We start from the raw sequence: 19,563 nt of genomic DNA, 5'->3' as shown, positions 1-19,563 counted from the left end.
AGGGACGAGAGGCTGGGCACTAGAGAACGCCAGACCAGAGTCCAGGGTCTGACCGCCAGGAGTGTTTCTGAGCTGGGGTCTGGGCAACAGTCAGTTCCAGACCATGGTGGCCTCACCCTTTCTCTCCGTAAGATGAGCAGGGAGACGGGAGGCTCAGGGTGACAGCCTGCTGGCTCTCAGCAAGGAAGGCCTGGGTGTGTCCTCTCGCTGCTTGGTCCCAGTTCTTTTTTGTGATCTTCAGCTCGTCTCATCTGTAGCCGCCCAGCTGTTTCTATAGCGACTGCTGTGGGTCAGCAGAGAGGAGAGCGGAAATGAGCAGTTGAGATGCCAACAGAAAAACTCAGCAGGAACAGAATGTGACCCAGTTTTATGCCTGCTACATCGAACATTTCTGGCAACCACGCTTGGCTTGATCTTCTGCTGTATCTGTCGTATTATTATCACCTAGAGCAGCGAAGTGAGATGCCAGGATGCAGCAGGTTCCCCGGTGCAGGCTGATACCAACATGTGGCTATGAGGGTACGGAATCCCGACGCAGGCAGACTCGGGGCTCACTCATCTCCTTCCTCCCTCCTCCCTGGGGCCACCTGAGGATCAGCAGGCATGCTCAAGCCCTCTGTGCGCCCGTCCCTTCCTGGAACCCTAAGGGGCTGGACTTTGTGGTGTGTCAGTTCTTGTTCAAGTGACTTTAGGCAAGTTCCTTCACCACTCACTGCCTCGGTTTCTTGGCCAATGAGATGGGAGAGGAATCCCAGTGAGCATGCGTGGTTGGGAAGGGATCAGATGAGCTGGTGGTCAGGTCCCCAGCCGACAGCGGCTGTCACTGCTGTGTGAGAGCCGCTGGACCTGGCGAGGCTGGAGGGCAGCCCTGTGCTCACTGTGCGGTTCCCTTGTCTCCGTTCCAGTGGGCCATGGACAGAGCGAAGGGGAGAGGATGGTCGTGTCCGACTTCCACGTTTTTGTCAGGGATGTGCTCCAGCATGTGGATCTCCTGCAGAAAGAACACCCCGGACTCCCGGTCTTCCTCCTGGGCCACTCTATGGTAAGCAGACCCAGCTGATGTCACTTCTTGGGACCCAACCAGGCAGGGCTAGGGTGGGGTAGGTCAGGGAGAGTGTGTGGCCCTGTCTCCTCCACTTACCTGCTCCCTGCTCGACTGGCTCCACCACATCCCCCTCTTCTCAGCAGGCCCTGCACCTGCACATACACCTGCAGTTCCCAGGAGATTTTAGGGCTTAGGCAGCGGGCTGGACTCAAAGTCCTGAGCACTGCCGGTTCAGCCAGGCGCTCAGAGGAGCTCAGGTGTCACCACCGGGAAGTGGATCCTTTTCCCAGCTTCCTTTGCCCCTCTGGGTGTTGCCTCATGGGGAAGCTGCCTGGAGCTACTTCTCAGGGAGGGGCTCCACCCCCTCCCCACGTGCTCGTGACAGAAGCATGCGGTGTGACTCAGGGGCAAGGGCTCCCTTTGGACGCCACCATTAAGGTCGCCCAGAGTCCTTCTCGCCTTTTCACCAAGTAGAGCCCCCAAGAATCAGCCAGGGCTGACCTTGATGTGCAGGGTCCTCACCCTGGCAATCCCTGGGCCCCGCAGTCTGCCTGGGAGAGAGTTCAGGGGATTAGGACTGGAGGGGGCTCCTGTCTCCTTTGCCACTGCCTGGCTCCGTTCCTGCTTCTCCTGCCTGGGCTGCATGAGCATCAGTCTCCCAGAGAGCCAGACAAGGCCTCCCTCCTCCCTCTGTTTTCATTCTCAAGTGTTTTCCCTGGAATTTAAACTGCTGAGACCTTGACCAAACCAGGAAAAAGGCACCAGCGATCCGTTCCCTACTCCACTCCCCGCCACCGAAAAGCCCAGTATCAACATGTGATGGCTGCCGAGGTGGCCGGGTCATGGCATGCCCACTTTGCCTTGCAGGGCGGTGCCATCGCCATCCTGACGGCCGCCGAGAGGCCTGGCCACTTTGCTGGCATGGTCTTGATCTCGCCTCTGGTTCTTGCCAGCCCTGAGTCAGCGACAACATTCAAGGTAAGAGGTCCTGCCCAGCTCCCGCCAGCACCCACCTGTAGCTGCCATCTGGGCCAGAGGGGCCCAGCCCTGGGCTTCAAGTGTGGTTGTGTAGACGCCTGGACAGACGCCAGTCATTGTTGGCGCTGGGGGTTCTGTGATTTCTGAAGTCAGGTGTCTGTCCCTTTACCACTCCAAAACTTGAGCAAAGTGCTTTCCTGTTTATGCGTAGTTTCTTGGTGGCTTTTAAAGGAGGAAAGGTTACATGGGCTGTGAGCCCAGCAGGGTCAGGTCTGCTTGCTGACTGAGCTGTGGGCCGGTTGCTGTTCCTTTCTGGCCATCACGTAGTGCTGGATTTACCAGGCCCTCTCCTCTGTTGCCTGACCCCAGCAGACCCATCGTTTCATTTGCCTGAGGGTGACACTCGGCTGGTACAGCGCCCACTTTCAGTGCTGGAGCTGTGGTAGTGAACAGGCTGCCTCGTGGAGGCTGTGGGGTCCCCATAGACCTGCCCTCGGGGGTCTGGGGCTCAGGATGGATATGGAGCCCCCAACCCCAGCTGTCCCTTGGGAATTCTCAATCTCACCCCAGCCCCAGGGAGTGCCTTTCAGGACTTCCAAAGGGAGTGGTTCAGTTCTGGGCCAGGAATGCTAGGCAGCCAGCACCCCCTGGGGTCAGCAGGACCACTTCGATGTGGCTCTCACACCACCAGTGCCCGCCAGGACCCAAACAGTAGAGCACGGAACATGTGAGCAACCGACAGTGAGCCAGGAGGCTCAGAGTGCTCCTGAGCGTGCTCCTGAGCATTCTCCCTCCAGCCCCAGCCACGGACTTGGTGCCTGCTCTGCGTGTGAGGGAATCACAGCTGAGCTGTGGGTCTGGAGGTCCCAACGCAGGGCTGGTCAGCAGGTGGTGTATTTTGGGGCCTCAGGCATCATGTGCATGTTGTGGCTGGGCTAATTCCTCCTCGGTTCACTGTGAGAGAGGAGGCGTGGCCCGCTGGGCAGTTCTGTGTTGACTGGAATGATGGTGCCACAGGAGCCTGAGGAACTGAACAATGGGAACAGAGGGAGGAGTTGCCACCATGTGTCAGGAACCCCTGGGCACCTGGAGGGCCCATGCATATCTTGTGATTGTGTATCTACTCCTCTCCCACCTAAGAAAAGGTATTTAAGGGAAGTTTTGTCATTTTGGGGATATGTGTTTAAAAGGATTTATGCGTGTTTCAAGATTAATTTGTTTTACTTGTAAGTTGGAGCTACAGAGATTGAGAGGGAGGGAAGGAGGGAGAGAGAATATTCCATCCGCTGATTCACTCTCCAGATGGCTGCAACAGCCAGTGCTGGGCTGATTTGAAACACAGGAGCGTCCTCCAGGTCAGGTGCAGGGCTTGAGCCATCTTCTGTTCCTGCAATCCAGGGAGCTGGATCGGAAGTGGAACAGCCAGGACTCAAACTAGCACCCAATGGGGTGCCGGTGCTGCAGAGGAAGGACCTGCTGGCTGTGCCACCGTGCCAGCCCCTGTTATGTTGTTTTCGCCTGTCCTCTGATTCACTCCCCCAAGGCCTGCAGAGGCTGGGATGGTCAAAGCTGGAGGAATTCAGCCCTGATCTCCTGCATGGGTGGCAGGGGCCAGTTACTGCTGCCTCCAGGGGTATGCACTAGGAGGGAGCTGGACCGGCACTGGGCATGGTGCCCAGGCCCTCCAGTGTGGGATATGAGCATTGTGGCCACAAGAGTAGATGCCCAGCCCGGCTGAGAGTTGTGTGTCTGAGGAGACGGAGGTTTGGGAAAGGCAAGGAACTGAGTGACTTGCTAGAATTACAAAATTCGTGCAACAGGATTGAAGCTGGGGCTGGTGCACCCTGTCTGTGGTGTTTGATGTTTATGTAAATGTTTTCCCTTAGAGAGAAGCTAGACTTGGGACTTTTTAGATCTAGAGAGTGGGGGAAAGAGGGATGGGGACATTGCAGCTGGGGCTGGCAGTGGGGCCAGCAAGGGTCTTCCAGGAGTCCCAGGGGAGTCCTGGGCTGGCTGGAGGAGGCAGCACTTCAGGGCAAGGCCATCTGGAGTGACCTTTTGGAGCTTGGGGCTAATAGATCACCTTGTCACATCAGGGGCCGCTGTCCCTGGGTAACACAGCCAGGTCCCCTCTTATGAACTAAGACAAATCAGCTCCCTGACGGCCCCTCTGGCACACACTGAGCCTGGAATGCACAGGTCTACCCACCCCATACCGCTTCGTGTTTTTCTCACGCTCTCTGGATATCTCAGCAGCATCAGAGTCTTGCTACATTAAAAAAATTTAATTAAAGTTTATACGTTGATTTCTTTGGGTCCAGCCTTGTGGCATGGTGGGTAAACATCCCATATGGGCGCCAACTGTGCCTCAGCTGCGTGCTCTTCTGATCCAGCTGCCTGGGAATGGCCTGGGAAAAGCAGTGAAGAATGGCCCAAGTGCTTGGGCCCCTGTCCCCACGTGGGAGACGCGGATGAAGCTCCTGATTTTAGCCTTGGCTGTTGTGGCTGTTTGGTGAGTGAATCAGTGAATGGAAGATCTCTTTCTCTCCCTCTTTCCTGTCACTCTGACTTCCAAATAAATCAAAAGCAAATCTTTTAAAAAATTATATATATTTATATTTATGCATATTATTTATCTGTGAGGGAGTGATGCAGAGGGGTCTTCCATCTGCTTTCTCACTCGCCAATGGCTGCAATACCAGGGCTGGGCCTGCTGGAGCCAAGAGCCTGAAGCTGCATTAGGTCTCCCATATGGGTGGCAGAGATCCAGGTGCACAGATCATCTGCTGCCTTTCCAGGTGCATTGGCAGGAAGCTGGATTAGAAGGAAAGCAGACAGGAGTCAAATCAGAGCTCTGATGTGAGATCCTGGCGTTGCAACTGGCTGCCCTCCAGCTGGACCCCAACACTGGTCCCTGCTTTAAGAACAATGGGACCAGTGCAGTGGTATAGCACGCTAACCATCTGCCTGTGGCACAAGCATCCCACTTGGGCACCTGTTCAAGTTCCAGCTGCTCCACTTCTGACCCAGCTCCCTGTTGATGGCCTGGGAAAGCAGCAAAGAATGGCCCAAGAACTTGGGTCCCTCTACCCCCCATATGGGAGACCCAGAAGAAGCTCCTAGCATGTTGGGGGTGTCACTCGATCTTGTTCTTTGAGCCAGTACGGCTTTGTCTTTGCCAGTCCTGGGTTCTGCTCTGTCGTTTTGCTTAGCAGCCCAGCTGGGCTCTGCTTGCACGTCGGGACTTCACATGGGTCCCCCGGTGCAGACAGGTTCTGCCCCAGGAAAGATGACGTAGGCTCCTGCTCATGGAACCTCAGGTTGTTCCCTGCTGTTTGCTCTTGGGACCCTCAAAGATGGACGATTCTAGAACCTGCTTCTTTCCCCATGCATTCTGGGTGAGAATTCTATGTGGTTGACTGGGGGCCTTCCCAAGTCAGCTCATAAGCAGCAACAGATGCAAAGCCAAGTGCCAACCTCAGGATGCCCCATCTAGGGCTCTGCTTGCCAAACCATTCAGCATTTGCTCCCTGGCACCAAGGCCCTCTAAGGGCAGTATTGCCTGTTGTTGGGGGGGCAGGCACTGGGAAAGGCTGAGTATGTGAGGACAGACAGGTGAGCAAAGGTGACCGTCCCCAGCCCCTGGCGCAGAAGGACAGACCAATGGCATCCTCCAACACCTCCCTGCTCATCTTCCACAGGATGAGATGATACTGAGCAGGGATCCTGAGGGCAGCGGCTGGGGCCCCAGCATGGTGCTGCGAGAGGTGTCACAGGAGAGAGGCAATGACCGCAGTGCTTCCCACTAGCTGACGCCGTCTCCAAGCTCCTGGTGTGGAGGACGGAGCTTTGTGGGTCGGGGCTGGTTACAGAGGTGCTGATCGCCGGCTGCTTGCCTGCGCTTGCCTGGGACAACCCTCCGGAACAGGGCCCTCCTCCCTGCTGGGGACCTGCAGGAAGGGACAGCATGAACCCGCACTTGCTTGCGTGGAGACGCGTCACTCCAGACCTTGAGCCTGTTGCTTGGCCTTGTGCCCTAGCCTCTGGACACCTTGGGTCAGCTTCCTATGCGTGCAGCTCACTTTCTCTTGGATGTAACGTGCGTCTGTTTGCGATCTCTAGAATCCAGAGGACTATAGAATCTCAGGGCAGCTGGGGTGGGCGCTGGCAGGGGAGTAGGTGGAGCATGGGGAATTAGCACTCTTTGGGACTCCAGGGAATTTAGACCCGGAAGCCCGGAGCTCGACCCTGGCCTTGCCCTGGCCCACTTGGCTGCAGCCAGGAGCAGATGGGAGTTCACCTCCGTGCTGCAGGCGCCAGCTGAGCCCTGTCTCAGGCACGGGCACAGATCTCCAAACAATCTCAATGGGAGGAAATAGCCATTGTCCCAGCAAGTCCCCTGCTACCCAGATTGGGGAGGGGAGCGGGAGCTGTGTCCTGGGCAGCATGGCTTCCTGGAAAAGGCACGTGTTGCTGCCGGTAAACGGGGCCTTTCCTCCCATGGAAGTGTAGCCCGTGGGGGGTACTTGCTGCCGCGAGGACGTGTCAGCCTGTGACCCTTGTTCTAGCTGGCCCCATGGAAAGCATGGACTCCAGGCCTCTTGATGCACAAGGCGGCTTGCTGGAGCCACTTGAGGTAATTAGTTTTCCTGCAGTCTGCCTCGCTGGCAGAGGCTTGATCAAGAGTGCCGGGAGGCACTGGGTCTTTGTGTATCCATGACAGCATTTATGTGTGACTCCAGCACTCACGCTGGTGGGCGTCCCACAGTTCGCCTGCAGGTATCCAGGACCACAGCACCCTGGCTATGACATCGGTGGCCACTGCACCATTCGCTGGGAAGCCTCAGGTCTCAGCCTCTCCCCTGCATCGTCTACTTGCCCATGGGTGCTTCCCCAGATGGGAAGCCAGCAGGAGGCTGGAGGACCAGCCCTAAAGGCGTTGGGTCTGCTGGCTGAACTGTCCTTAGAAGTGGGTCTTGTAATGTCCACTTTACAGATGAAAACACTGAGGATCTTATCACCCAGTATCCTCCTCTAAATTTGCTGCCTCTGAGTCTGACCCCTCTCTCTATGCCATCTTCTGCCCACTCTGCCCTCCACCCCTAGAGCTGAGGCCCAGTGGCCCAGTGGCCACTGGTGGCAGGTTCTGGCTCTCAGCTGTCCTCGGGCAGTGACACCTGGGATCTGGGTGGAGATGCATGCCTGTTGGGGTGTCCAGGTTCCGCCTCTGGGGGCCCTGTTCAGTGCTCCCCACTCCCAAGCCAGGCACAAGGTTCTCTCCACGCCCCCCACAGGATTACCCGGAAATTGTGAAGGGTGTGGTGGAAAAGACGTCACGCTTGATAATGGTTTGGACTCCACTGCTTTTATGGGTGAGCAAACTCCCCTCTGAGGAGTCCTTTGCCTTCCCTTGGGACTGGGCCTTCAGATTGTGCCCACTGATGATGGAGAACAACGCTGGGACTGCCAGCAGCCAGCTGGTCAACCTCTTCAACAATGATCTGCTTGGGTGTGGATTCTGCCAAGACCCCCATCTTCCTAGCGCTTCCTCGCCATGTGGCTGCAGGGTCCTAGCTCAACCCTTCTGCCACAATCAGCCCCCTTCTTCTGGTTGGGTGTTGTTCCTCCCATGTGATCCCAGGCTCCTGAAATCAACAAACCTTAAAAAATAAATAAATAGAAGCTGAGCAGGGAGTGAGCCTGCCTGATGATTGCTGGAAGCCTCCTGCCTCGGGGTGGACACACTCCTCTCTCTCACAGGGGGCTTTGTGGGGAAGAGGCTAAGCAAGCGCTTGACCTTGTCCCAGCTGCGTTTTGCTGGGGATGTGGCTTGGAAACCGTGCAGGGTTAGAGAAGGAGCTGGAGCTCAGAGCTGTACCAGAGTGCCAGAAGCTGGGGGGCAGCTTGCCCTGCAGACACATGGGTGCCCTGTGCCCACAGTGCTCATATTCTGGCTGCACTCTGTAGCTGCTAGGGAACTCCTAGGGAGACACAGCTACAGGACAGCCAGGACCCCTTAGCAGGGAGCTACCAGGCCACCAGCCTTGTTGCTAGGACACCAGCATCTTCATCCACTAGGTTGGCCACTGGAGCTCCTGTTGTTACTGGCTGATCCCAAGGGGAGTGTCCACCCATCCTGAACCTGCCAGCGCCAGCTCTTCCGGAGGCCCACAGGCAGCTCTCCAAAGGAACATGGCCAGGGGACACTTGCTCCTGTCCCATCTCCTACTTGTGCTTTTGGTGACAGATAGATGATTGGCAGCTGAGGAGGGTGGGTGGTGATCTGTCCCCTCTCAAACCACCCCTGGGTGCTGCTCCTGTAAAGCGGGTGCTTCCCAGGAGGCGCCTCCCCACAAAGCTCTTGTCAAAGGCATCGCTTCGGCTGTAGATGGCGTCTGCCCGCTTGGTGTGAGGAGAGCAGGTGTTTCCCCTGTGATTATCTCCCGGTGGTGGCTTTCCCCTCGTCCAGCCCCTGCGGCCGCACAGCAAGGGTGGCTTGAGCCATCCGGCACCTTGCTGAGCCCTCGGCCTGGGAGCTGAGGCTCAGGCTCACTGGGGCATGCGTGTTCGGAGAGGCGGCCACACTAGGAACACAGAGGTAAGTCTGTCTCCTGCTCCGCGAGCAGTGCTCGAGGCTGCTAGGACACGGGGCTGCAGCAAAGAGCCGTGTCCATGAGAGGGTCGTGAGGGGTTGGATGGGGGCAGGGACGCTCCTGGCCCTGCACCTGCTCATCTTCATGGCAACTATGGCAGGAGTCACCCACTGAGAAGTTAGTGCTGTGGAACTTTGGAATGTCCGTGACTTGCTGATAACCTTGCCCTTGGGTCACTGTTACCCCAAGGGGTGGGTGGGAAGCTGGGAAGCCCCCACCCCACCCTGCTTGCAGCTGGAGTCTAGTCAAAGCCGTGAGGTCGCTGTCCCCTGCACCTGCCCCACTGCACAACTCTGGTCTTCTTCTATGGGAAAGCACAGATGGCTTAGAAGTTTTGGGGTTCCTGGAGGAACCCTGGGTTGTTGGCATGTGCACACACCTGATCTACATCTGAAAGTAACATTGGGCAAAGACCCAGGGGTGTGCAGCTGTAGGCCTGGGAGATGACGGTGGAGTTAGACGGTTTCTAGCTTCTGGTGACACCGCGGCTGTCATGATGTCCTTGCACAGCCCTGCCTGCTCCAGGGAGTGGCGGTGCCCCACGCCTGTCCAAGGCCCCCAAGTACCACACCGTGTGTCCCCTGTCTCAGCCCAAGAGCTCCCTGCTGGCCACCTTCACACAGTTCTAATTCTGGCTCTAATTTCACGACTGGATTTCGAAATAGCATCTTCCCTCCCTGAGTGCCTTCACACCCTGCAGCAATGAAAACAGCTGCTTTCCCGTGAGATCCAGGTTCTTGATTTCTCCACAGGGGAGAAAGAAACTTGTGATCCAGGAGGCCTGGGGTGGGGGGAGAGGCAGGAAGGCTCAGATTCAAGCCCAGGTCTCCCCTGTGCGCCAGGGCCTCTGCCCAGGGGACATCAAGGACAGTCCCTGGCACCTCCAGGAAGCACCAGGCTCCTCCTTGGCAGCCAAGGACACAGGCTCAGCCCTGGGCAGAGTTCTCCAGGCAGCAGAGCCGGGTGTCAAACTAGGCCTCCTCCCCTCTGCCACACGCTCTCCTGGGTTGGATTGGGCTGCTCACTTCCCTGTTGGTAGGCAACCCATACTCCTCCTCCAAGCCAGCCTTGGGCACCCTGCCCTAATGTATGTTTTCAGGGTCCCAGGGTTAGGTTTAGGGTAAGGTTATGTCCAGGGCTATTGCTAGGGCCATTGTTAGGGTTTTGGTTAGGGTCAGGTTTATGGCCAGGGCAGGGCTAAGGCTAGGTTTAGCTCTTGTGTCCAAAAGCCTAGAAAGCTCCTCTGTGTCTTTTGAAATTTCTCCTTCCAATGAGTGCTGGCAGGATGGACGACTACGGCTCCAGAGCAGGCGAGAAACAGACTCTGCAGGTCCTGCACTGGTGCTGGCCCAGCCTGGGGGAGCCGGGCCAGCCCGGGAGACAGATCTGGGGCATTCTTAGGGCCTGGGGCGAGGGGCCCGGCTCTGCCAACCACCCTCACCCCATTGAAACCCCCACCGTGGACTCACAGCTCCTGTCTTCCCTCCCCGGGCAGGTCCTTGCTGCGAAAGTGCTCAACCTCGTGCTACCAAACCTATCACTGGGGCCCATCGACTCCAGCGTGCTCTCCCGGAACAAGACAGAGGTGAGAGAACGCCTCAGCTGGCGGGTCACTGAGGGCTGCGTCCCTTGTGTCCTGCTGTGCTTGGCCGGAGGCCGAGGAAAGGGGCGGGAGACACCAAGGAAGCAGAGACCGCGCTGGGCTTTAGGTGCGAGGCGAAGGATGGGGCAGGTGTGGGTGGGGCCAGAACCGTGGAATTGCTGCCGCTGAGTGAGTGGGTGAGTGTGTGTTTCTGCATCATCGTCTGCATCCACCCAGTCCCCTGTGGTTGCAAATGACAGAAACCCAAGTCAGAGGAGAGGTCTGTAGCCCTACTATGTGGGAGACCTAGGACCTACCCCTGCCTCACCCGGGCTTACGGTCAGTGGATGGGGAGCGACTCTGGGTGTGTGGAAAATACCAGAATAGTCTCCAGAACTAAGCAAATCAGTATGAACACCCTTCTGGCTCAGATCCCCATCTCGTGGCTCAGGTGGGCAGTGTTGTCCCAACTGGGCCAGGATGAGACCCCCCAAGTCTCCAAGGGGCGCCACTGAGAACCCTGGGCCTGTGGAGAGCCATAGGGGATGGGGAGAGAAAGGTTGGGTCTTCCATGCTCTGCTTTACACCCCACATGGCTGCAGCAGCCAAAGCCAGGAGCCAGGAACTCCATTTGGGTCTCCCTGTGGCTGGCAGGGCACTAAGCACTTGGGCCATCACCTACTGCCTTTCCAAGCACATAAGCAGGAGACTGGATGGGATTAGAACCAGGCCTTAGATGTGGGAATGCCAGCACCCCACGTGGTCTCTTCACCCACTGCGCCACAACCTGAAGGAGCACCCGGTGTGGCTACATGCACGGCGCCTCCACCTCCCAGTTCCTCCCACACCTGCAGCCTGCTCCCATCCATACTGTTCAGAGTTCACCCCGTGAAAACCGAGGTCTCCAGCCAGCTGGCAGATGCTGTGATGGTTCAAACACCCTGATCAGTGCCCCCACAGGGAAGTCACCAGGATGGGGGTGGCAGGATTCCCCTGGGAAAGTGAGGGCAGTTTCTACCCTCAGCAGGGGAAGGCAGCCGCTGGCTTCTCCTCAGAGGTTCGTTTGACTGTCTGGCTGAGCTGTAAAAATAGCAGTGCCAAGGGAGCAGCTCCCAGCCCTAACTCCAGGGCGTCTGCAGCCTGGCTGCAGCCAGGAGGTTTCCCACAGGGCCCTGCAGCTGTCAGAACTTCCCAGGAAAATCAGGATGGGGCCACCGGCCAGACGGGAGGGCCCTGGGGAAGATTCTGGGAGTCTGTTTCCCCATGCTGCCCCTGTATCCTCTGTTCAAACCCTAACCCTGGGGTGTCAGTAGAAGCTTGGGCCCAGAGAGGCTGTCTCTTACCCACAGACACACAGGTGCCCAGTCGGACTCGAGCCCAGCCCTCTCTAACCTTGGGAGGGGTGCGTGCTGAAACCCTGGCAGCCAAGCAGAATTTTGTGCTTGTGCAAGGGGGCGCAGGGCCCCAGTTGGAACCCCAGACTCTCCACAGGGGAGTCGCTCTACCCACAACTGTCAGTTTTTCAGAGTGTAATGGGTTCCTCCCACTCTGGAAGGCCAAGTTCAGGGGCAGGGTGAGGGTTAGAGAACCAGGATGGAGGGATTGCTGAGGCCCTGATGCCCTGAATGCCTGGCAGCCACCCTGTAACACACGGCACGCCTGGCCCCGTTTCCCAGCTCCAGCCTTTCCCTGGAGGGAGCAGGGGAGAGGGGATGCTGTGATGGCTCCCAGGCTCTGCTCACAGACACCCTTTGTTCTTTAGCGCCCAGTCTCGGCTCTCTATACCTGCCCAGGGGTGCTATCCGAGCCAGGCACACAGGCTGCCTGGCGAGTTCCAGGCTTTTTTCCAGAGCTGGGCTCTGCTCTCCCTCCTCCACCCCCAGCCCCCACCAGTGTTTCAGAGGTCTCCTCGCAGCCCCACACCCCGTTACCCCACATGCTGATGGAGGCCTGGGAGGCTCTACCTCCTCTAAGCCTTCAGTGGTTGGTGTGGCTGAAGACGGACCTCGCCCCGCCTTGCTTCTTCCCCGGGATGCAGCCTCCCACACAAGTCCCCTCTGAGAACCTTATTAGATTTCCACTAAGCCGATTTGGTTAGCAGACTCAACTCTGACTGCATCGCTCATCTCTTAACATTTGCAACAAAATCCTTGTGTATTTGAGACAGCTGACAGGCCAGCAGTGCTGGAATAAACAGTGTCAGCAGCAGTGGGGCCGCCACAGGGGTGCACGTATTGGTCTGGCTGCTTCTGGCTCCTGCCACCACCGGCACGGGGAGGAGCATCTCAGAGCACACAAAGGGGCAGGTCCCAGAAGCCGCCTGCTTCAATATCAGCAGAAAAGTCAGGCGTCAGGGCCGTCCCAGCTGCCTGCCAGCCAAAGTCGAGACTGCACCACTGCGGGCACGTGGCGGGAGAGAGGAGGTGCACCCAACTGGGGGTGCGGGCGCCTCTGGGAGACCCTGCTCTCCGTGGTTTGCAGCGTGCTTCTGGAAGTGGGATTGACGCATCGTGTTAGTGTATTGTGGCTGCCCCACACTGTTTTGCCCGGTGGCTGTCCTGTTCTGTGTGCCCCTTGGCCACGCACCAGGCTCTGGCTTCTCCACAGCCCTGCACAGCTGTCAGTGGTCACTCTGCTGCTGGCATCACGTGGTGTCTCCCTGAGGCCCTGACCTGTATGCCCTGGTGATTGGTGATCTGGGCAGCTTTTCATGCTCTCGTTGCCTCCAAGGTCCTTAGGGAAACGTGTGTTTAGTCCTTCGCTCAGTTTTCAATGAGATTACTTGTTTTGTTGTTGTTGAGTCATAGGAGTTCTTTATTGTGAAGAGACATAGAGATCTTCCACCTGCTGGTTCACCCCCCGCCCGCCGCCAGATTCCCACAACAGTGGCCAGGCCCAAGCCAAAGGGCAAGGAACTCTGTCACAGATCTCCCATGAGGGTGGCAGGACCCCAAGGACCTGAGCTGCCACCCGCTGTCCTCCTAGGGACGCCAGCAGGAAGCCAGCAGTGGAGCAGCTGGGCCTTGAATCCACACTTCCACTTGGGGTGTGGACGTCCCAGCTGGATGTTTAACTTGCCATGTCACAACGGTTCTGGTGTCCTTTGTTGTAGGGACGTTTGCAGGAAGCGGCAGGGACGTGGCCCTGAGTACCAGAGTTCGTGCTGCCTGTGAGGAAGGTCCCAGAATAGGAACGTTGGCCCGCAGCCACCCACACACTCCATAGTTCCTGCTCCATGGTGACCGGTGTTTGATCTGGGGACTGGAGGCCACGTGGCTTTGCTGTTGTGACCAGGCTGTTGTGGAGGTGGTCCTTGGAAGCTCCTTCTTGCTTCTCTTCTTCCACCCTGGGCCCGTGAGCGAGGGCAGCAGGTGGTTGTCACTCTCCCCTTCCCTCGGTGGCCACTCACAAGTTCCGTCTGTGTCCAGCTCACATGCCCCAGGGCCGTCTGCACCAGAGGTGTGCGCGAGGTTGGCCTTTTGCCCCACTTGCATGGTGTGGACTCCAGTCTGCAGGCTGACCGGGCCCCTTTGCCTTGGTTGCCAGCATGAACCACTGCGGCCACACAGGAGGGTGTGTAGCCACATCCTGGTCCCGTGCAGCTCCACCGGGGGCCCGCTGTGGCAGACACAAGCAAGTGTGGTCACAGCAGGGCCTCCTGGTCAGTGGGGCTCCCGTGCTGGCCAGACCCTACGCTGGCGGCTGGGGTGCGCCCAGAGAGTTACCCTGATGTCCCTGTTGCTGGGAGGAGTGCAAGAGACCCAAGTCCTTGAGCCGTAGTCGCTGCCTCCCTGGGTGTGAGTTGCTGCATCTGAAAAGCCCACACTCACCCCTCTGTCCCTCATGGGGGGGGGGTGGAAATACCACAGGCAGTCTCCTTGCTCCATGGGCCCTCTGGGAGTCCACTCAGGTGCCTGGCACACATGGACACTGATGGACAGGAAGTATGAGAATGTGCCACCCTAGACCGTGTGATGGAAGCAGAGTTGCTGGCCTCGGTGGACCGGGGTCTGTGCTCTGTGCTGCTGCCTGGGCTGGGTTAAAGGAGAGTCAGCTTGTCCACTGCTTGCTCAGGGCCTCTGGAGAAGCATCCCTGCCAGGGCCTGGCTGGAGAGTGCATGCACACAGCCGTGAGGACCAGCCTGAGCCAAGGTATCAGAAGGGCAGGGGGAGGTGCGAGGTGTCCAGGGAGGGCTGCTCCTGCAGGGTCAAGTCCAGACTGAGAATGGGAAAAGCAGCACACAGCATTCCTTGGAACTCTGGGCATGGGAGATGGCAGCCAGCACGCCGAAGGGGGAGCCTCCTGCCTTTCCAAAGGCGGAGGGGAAAGAAGAGAAGGTTGTTTCTGAGGTTTCACGGCAGGGTGCCCGCGGGGGTCTGGATTTCACAGGGGTCACAGCGGTCAAGCCGTGCTCACTCTCCAGACTGATGGAGAAAGCCATTTGGTTTACCTATGATGGAAACAGGAGAGTTGAGAGTCCTAAGCAGGGGGGGAGGCGGTGGGGATCCCAGGATGGGCTCCACAGCACAGGTGGGAGGTGAGGCTTCCGTGGGAGGGAAAGAGGGGGCAGGAAGACACAGGTGAGGGAGACTGCAGGAGGGGTGGTGGGCTGGGAGAGAGAGAGACAGATCCTCCATCCCCTGGCTCACTCCCCAGGTGGAAGCCAGGAGCCCAGAGCTGCTTCTGGGGCCCAGAGAGGGTAATCCTTTACTGCCTTCCCAGGCTATCCAGGGAGCTGGATCAGAAGTGGAACAGGGCCTGATGTGGTAGCCTAGTGGCTAAAGTCCTCACCTTGCACACGCCAGGATCCCATATGGACGCCAGTTCTAATCCTGGCAACCCTGCTTCCCATCCAGCTCCCTGCTTGTGGCCTGGGAAAGCAGTCGAGGACAGCCCAAGGCCTTGGGACCCTGCACCCGTGGGGGAGACCCGGAAGAAGCTCTGGGCTCCTGGCTTCAGATTGCCTCAGCTCCAGCCGTTGTGGCCGCTTGGGGAATGAATGAACGGATTGGAAGATCTTCCTGTCTCTCCTCCTCTCTGTATATCTGACTTTGCAATAAAAAAAAAAAAAAGTGGAACAGCCAGGACTCGAACCAATGCTCTTATGGGATGCCAACACTGCAAATGACAGCTTTATCTGCTGCGTCCACAGCACTGGCCCCATGGAGCAGACTTTTCAACAGAATAGATGAAGGGGTAACCAAGAGGGACTGTGTCTGGGTCCGGACGAGGGGGGTGAGGGAGGGCACGGACCCTTGGAGCCCATGTTTTCCCCGCATGACCGTCCCTTCCTCCCCGGTCCTGGTCTGCCTCCACCCTCACCTCCCTGTTGTGCGTCAGGGACCTGCTCCTTCCCCCACACATCTGTTGGCTCCATCCCCAGGTCCGTTGAATAGACTACTGCGTAAACAGGACCTACGTGCTGGAGGCTTGGGAAAGGAAGCCAGGAGCAGGAAGTGGCCCGGCTGCCTGGGACGTTGGGGCCAGCCGGGTGAGGGGTGCTCACAGGACACACCCTCCCATGGGCCCCTGTCTCCTGGGAGCCCTGCAGGGAGACTGTGCAGAGCAGCATGGGTCAGGGCACCAGCCAGCCGCTCCAGCTGAGTTCCCAGTACTGGTAGCCCAGCCCGGTAGCCTGGGTGAGAACAGGGCTTCATTCCCTGCCTGGTGCTTCTTAACATGATAATTTCGTTGCTGACTGTTTCTGGGTATGCCTCTCCCTGTCCCTGTGACCCCAGGAAAGACCCTGACCCAGTGATCCCAAGGCCCTGCTGCCCCATTCCTATTGGTCAGATCAGGGTTGTATGATCATGTAGAGCTACAAGGGAGTCTGGGAAGTGTAGTTTTTACTCTGAGTAGTTATGAGTACCCACATAAACATCATGGGTCCTACAGGGAGAAAAGAAAGTTGGGGAAACTAATGACAGGTTATCAAACCTCCCCTTGTCTCAGCTTTCTCACTGGAGTGATGCTAGGGTGGTGGGAAAGAAAGAGTGCGGAGCGTGTTGAAAGGGTTTGAGGTCATCAGCCATCCTTACTCTATTGCTCAGGGAGACCTGGCTCTGTGCCACCATGCTGCTGTCATGTAGACTCAACTGACCCCAGCTCAGGGCTCCTGGGTGGGCCCCGCAGCCCAGCCCCTTGCAGGCTGTCCCTGCACAACCTACACACCTCCCTGGCAGTGTCGTGTCCCCAGGCCACCGAGCAGATGGTTTGGCCCCGTGGGTCTGTGCCAGCTCAGCTGCAGGAAGTGGCTAATCCGCCTCGTGGGGCCTTCACAAATGCTCTGGTTGGCAGTGCTTGGGCACAAGCCCTGGGAAGGGATCCAGGGATGGCAGCCCATCTCTTGCCAGCATGAATCTGGAATGTTCTCTGGGAGGCCCTGGAAGCATCCAGTTGCCTTCCCTCCCCAAGCCCTCCCTGCTCCTCACCCACGGTGGAGCTGCAGCCTAGAACCTATGGGCCAGGCGAGGTGCGGGAAGAGAAGCAGAAACCACAACTCACTAGAGAGGATGATGATCGATGATCGGGTCCAGCATGGCCCAAGGAAGGCAGGAGAGGGTCAGCCTCCTGCCACCTGGAGCCCTGCTGCAGCCAGGCCTGGCCTGCCCCGCCCTGCTCTCAAAGCCTGGCAGGTAGCTCCCTGCTGAGCCATGATCACTGTCAGGCCTGACCACCTTCTTCCCCAGGTACTTTTGGGGGTTTACGTTGGGGAGAATACAAACAAAACCAAACACCAGAGCCGCCTCCTGGGCCCTATCAATGAGGTCATCAAACAAGCCATGGGATGTTGTTGATTTATTTACAGCTGTGTGCCAGGAGCCCGGGAACTCCCTCTGGGCCTTCATGAGGGTAGCAGAAACCCAAGCACTTGAATCTTTTTTTTTTTTTGTACCCTGAGAGTCCCTGTCCCTGGAGTCAGACAGCTGTGGCTGAAAACATCTGGGTAAGAGGGAGGACACAAAAACACAATTGTGCCTGCTCATCCCCAGGCACCTGTGGGCCTGACACCTGCCCACCTGCCCACTGCTGTACGTCACCGGGGCATCACTTGGAAGGAAACGAGTGTGCTCAGAGGCTCCACAGGGGACTGTCCTTCAGGCCAGTCCTCGGGGATGCTGGTCGAGCACCACAGCCCCAAAGGAGAGACACCAAGAGCGTCAACTTGGGGTTCCCCAAAGACTGACCATACTGCTGGCCCGAGGGCCAGGCACTGACATCACCCCCTTCCCCTCCAGGTGGACCTGTATAACACAGACCCGCTCATCTGCCGGGCGGGACTCAAGGTGTGCTTTGGCATCCAGCTGCTCAACGCCGTCTCCCGGGTGGAGCGGGCCCTGCCCAAGCTGACCCTGCCGTTCCTGCTGCTGCAGGGCTCAGCTGACCGCCTGTGCGACAGCAAGGGGGCCTACCTGCTCATGGAGTCGGCCAAGAGCCAGGACAAGACACTAAAGGTGGGTGGCAGGGAGGCACACACCCTGAAGAGGACATCTTGCACTGGGAGCCTTACCTGGGGGAGGAGCCCTTTCTGGCACCCACCACTGACGGGTGGGCTCTCTGGCACAAGCCATAGCCCTCATTGCTCACTGATGAACAGGAAGAGGCCAGGGTGCCCCAGGCCTGGGTGCCAGGCTGTGCAGAGTGAGGGTGGCCTTCAAGGGGCCCCTGCGTGGGATGGCCCTGCACACATCTCCTGCAGGTACACACAGAGGCGGTCCCCAGCTCAGGGAGGTCCCAGAGCCACAGGACTGGGCAAGGGGAGCGAGGGTGAGAGTCATGGCGAGCCCTTGGTGGCGGTGTGTGCCCGCACCGAGAAGGAACATGGAGGGGGGAACCAACAGGGAGGAATGCAGACCTGAGGGGCGTGGGAAGCAGGGAGACAGCCACTTGGGAATGACGCTTGCCACGGCCCTCGGAGACCCTGTCATGGGTGACCTCCGTGGGCTGGAAGGAGGGAACGTGGCTTGGAATGAGGCCCCTGTGGGAGCCTAAGAAAGGGGCCCCCTGCTAAGAAACAGAAGACAGGAAAGGCCCATGTCTGCCTTTAAGATGTGCATTTAAGAAGGCAAGTTCAAGAATATGCTGGGAAATCGTTCATTTGAGCCATCAGCTGGCTGTGTCCTCAGGGTGTTGAGGACAGGCCGGAGACCCTGTGGACTCTGGCCCTGCCTGTGCCCCCCACATGCCCCTTCTGATGGGAGGCAGTGCCTGACTTACTGTATCTCCCCATAATTGCAGATCTACGAAGGTGCCTACCACGTTCTCCACAAAGAGCTTCCTGAAGTAACCAACTCTGTCTTCCACGAAATTAACGCGTGGATCTCCCAAAGGACAGCTGCGGCAGGGGCCGGGTGCCCGCCCTGAGCGCACCGGACAGGTGACCAGCTCATGGGCTGGGGAGGCAGGCGGAGGGAGGGCAGAGCTGGCTTCTCAGATGTGGCTTGTGCGCGACAACACACACACATAGAACACAGCAAAACCACCACTACTGGAGGAATCCCTAGCACAATTTTTTTTAATCAGACGTTTCCAGTACCCTAAAGCTATTAGCCACTGGTTCCCCCCTCAGGGGAAGTCACTTTATGCAAAAAAGGAGAGTGTGCCAGTTGTGGGTCACCTGCCCTGATGGGTAAGGCAAGGCCATGTCTCAACCCGCTTCCTCCAGGGACGCCTGGGCCCAGACATTGATCCAGTAACTGAGGAGCCCTCCTCCTGCCCACCCCGAGCTCCTACCCCAGTGCACCCCACATCCCGAGACTGGCCTGGCTCTGTGGCCTTCCTGCAGCCGGCCATGTGACCGGGTTTCCACTGGGGCCAGCTCCCCAAGACTCTTGTATGCTCCCTGAGGCCACAATGCTGGAAATGGGCCCGGGGTCTTCAGTGCAGCCCACCTCTGGGGGCCGGGGGTGAGGCTGAGCCCAGAAGGGGAAGTGGGAGGGAGCCTGGCTCTCCCACGGGGGAGCTGCATGTTGCCACAGACAGAGCTGGGGTTGTTTAACCCACCCCGCCCCGGGCTGTGTTTAACATAGAATGCTGCTTTGGAAGCAGAGATTTGTGGGGTAACAGGGAAGCTAGGAGGACAGGTGGAACCTGAGCTCCAGGAGCTGTTGGAAGCCCCCCTCCAAAGCGACTGGGACAGCCCCACGGTGCCCCTTCTGCCCCTCTGACCTGGGGGCACGTGAGAGCACTGGCTGCCTCCGTGCTGGCAGCACAGCTCTCCCTGGTGGCAGGAGGAGGGACTCGCCCACCACAGTGGCCCTTCAGGCCTCCTGGCAGACAGCATGGAGCACGCTATGACCCAGAG

The 19,563-nt window shown here is 58.3% G+C and overlaps 1 protein-coding gene across 3 annotated transcripts in view; it reads left to right on the top strand.

The window, feature by feature from the left end:
* MGLL (monoglyceride lipase) overlaps positions 1 to 18,703 on the top strand; it is an 85,705-nt gene extending 67,002 nt beyond the window's left edge. For 2 of the 3 annotated variants that reach the window (XM_058678891.1, XM_058678890.1), the window contains exons 4-9: positions 906 to 1,042; positions 1,913 to 2,023; positions 7,318 to 7,395; positions 10,172 to 10,261; positions 17,498 to 17,713; positions 18,498 to 18,703. In XM_058678891.1, the coding sequence (XP_058534874.1) occupies positions 906 to 1,042; positions 1,913 to 2,023; positions 7,318 to 7,395; positions 10,172 to 10,261; positions 17,498 to 17,713; positions 18,498 to 18,623 (758 nt within the window). In that variant the 3' untranslated portion in view covers positions 18,624 to 18,703. The remainder of the gene's footprint in view (positions 1 to 905; positions 1,043 to 1,912; positions 2,024 to 7,317; positions 7,396 to 10,171; positions 10,262 to 17,497; positions 17,714 to 18,497) is intronic. The other variant, XM_004581348.2, reaches the window with a different exon arrangement.
* Positions 18,704 to 19,563: the final 860 nt, after the last annotated feature.

This window comes from Ochotona princeps, chromosome 21 (assembly GCF_030435755.1).
Source record: "Ochotona princeps isolate mOchPri1 chromosome 21, mOchPri1.hap1, whole genome shotgun sequence".
NCBI lineage: Eukaryota > Metazoa > Chordata > Mammalia > Lagomorpha > Ochotonidae > Ochotona > Ochotona princeps.
This window is presented reverse-complemented; position numbering and strand designations above follow the sequence as displayed.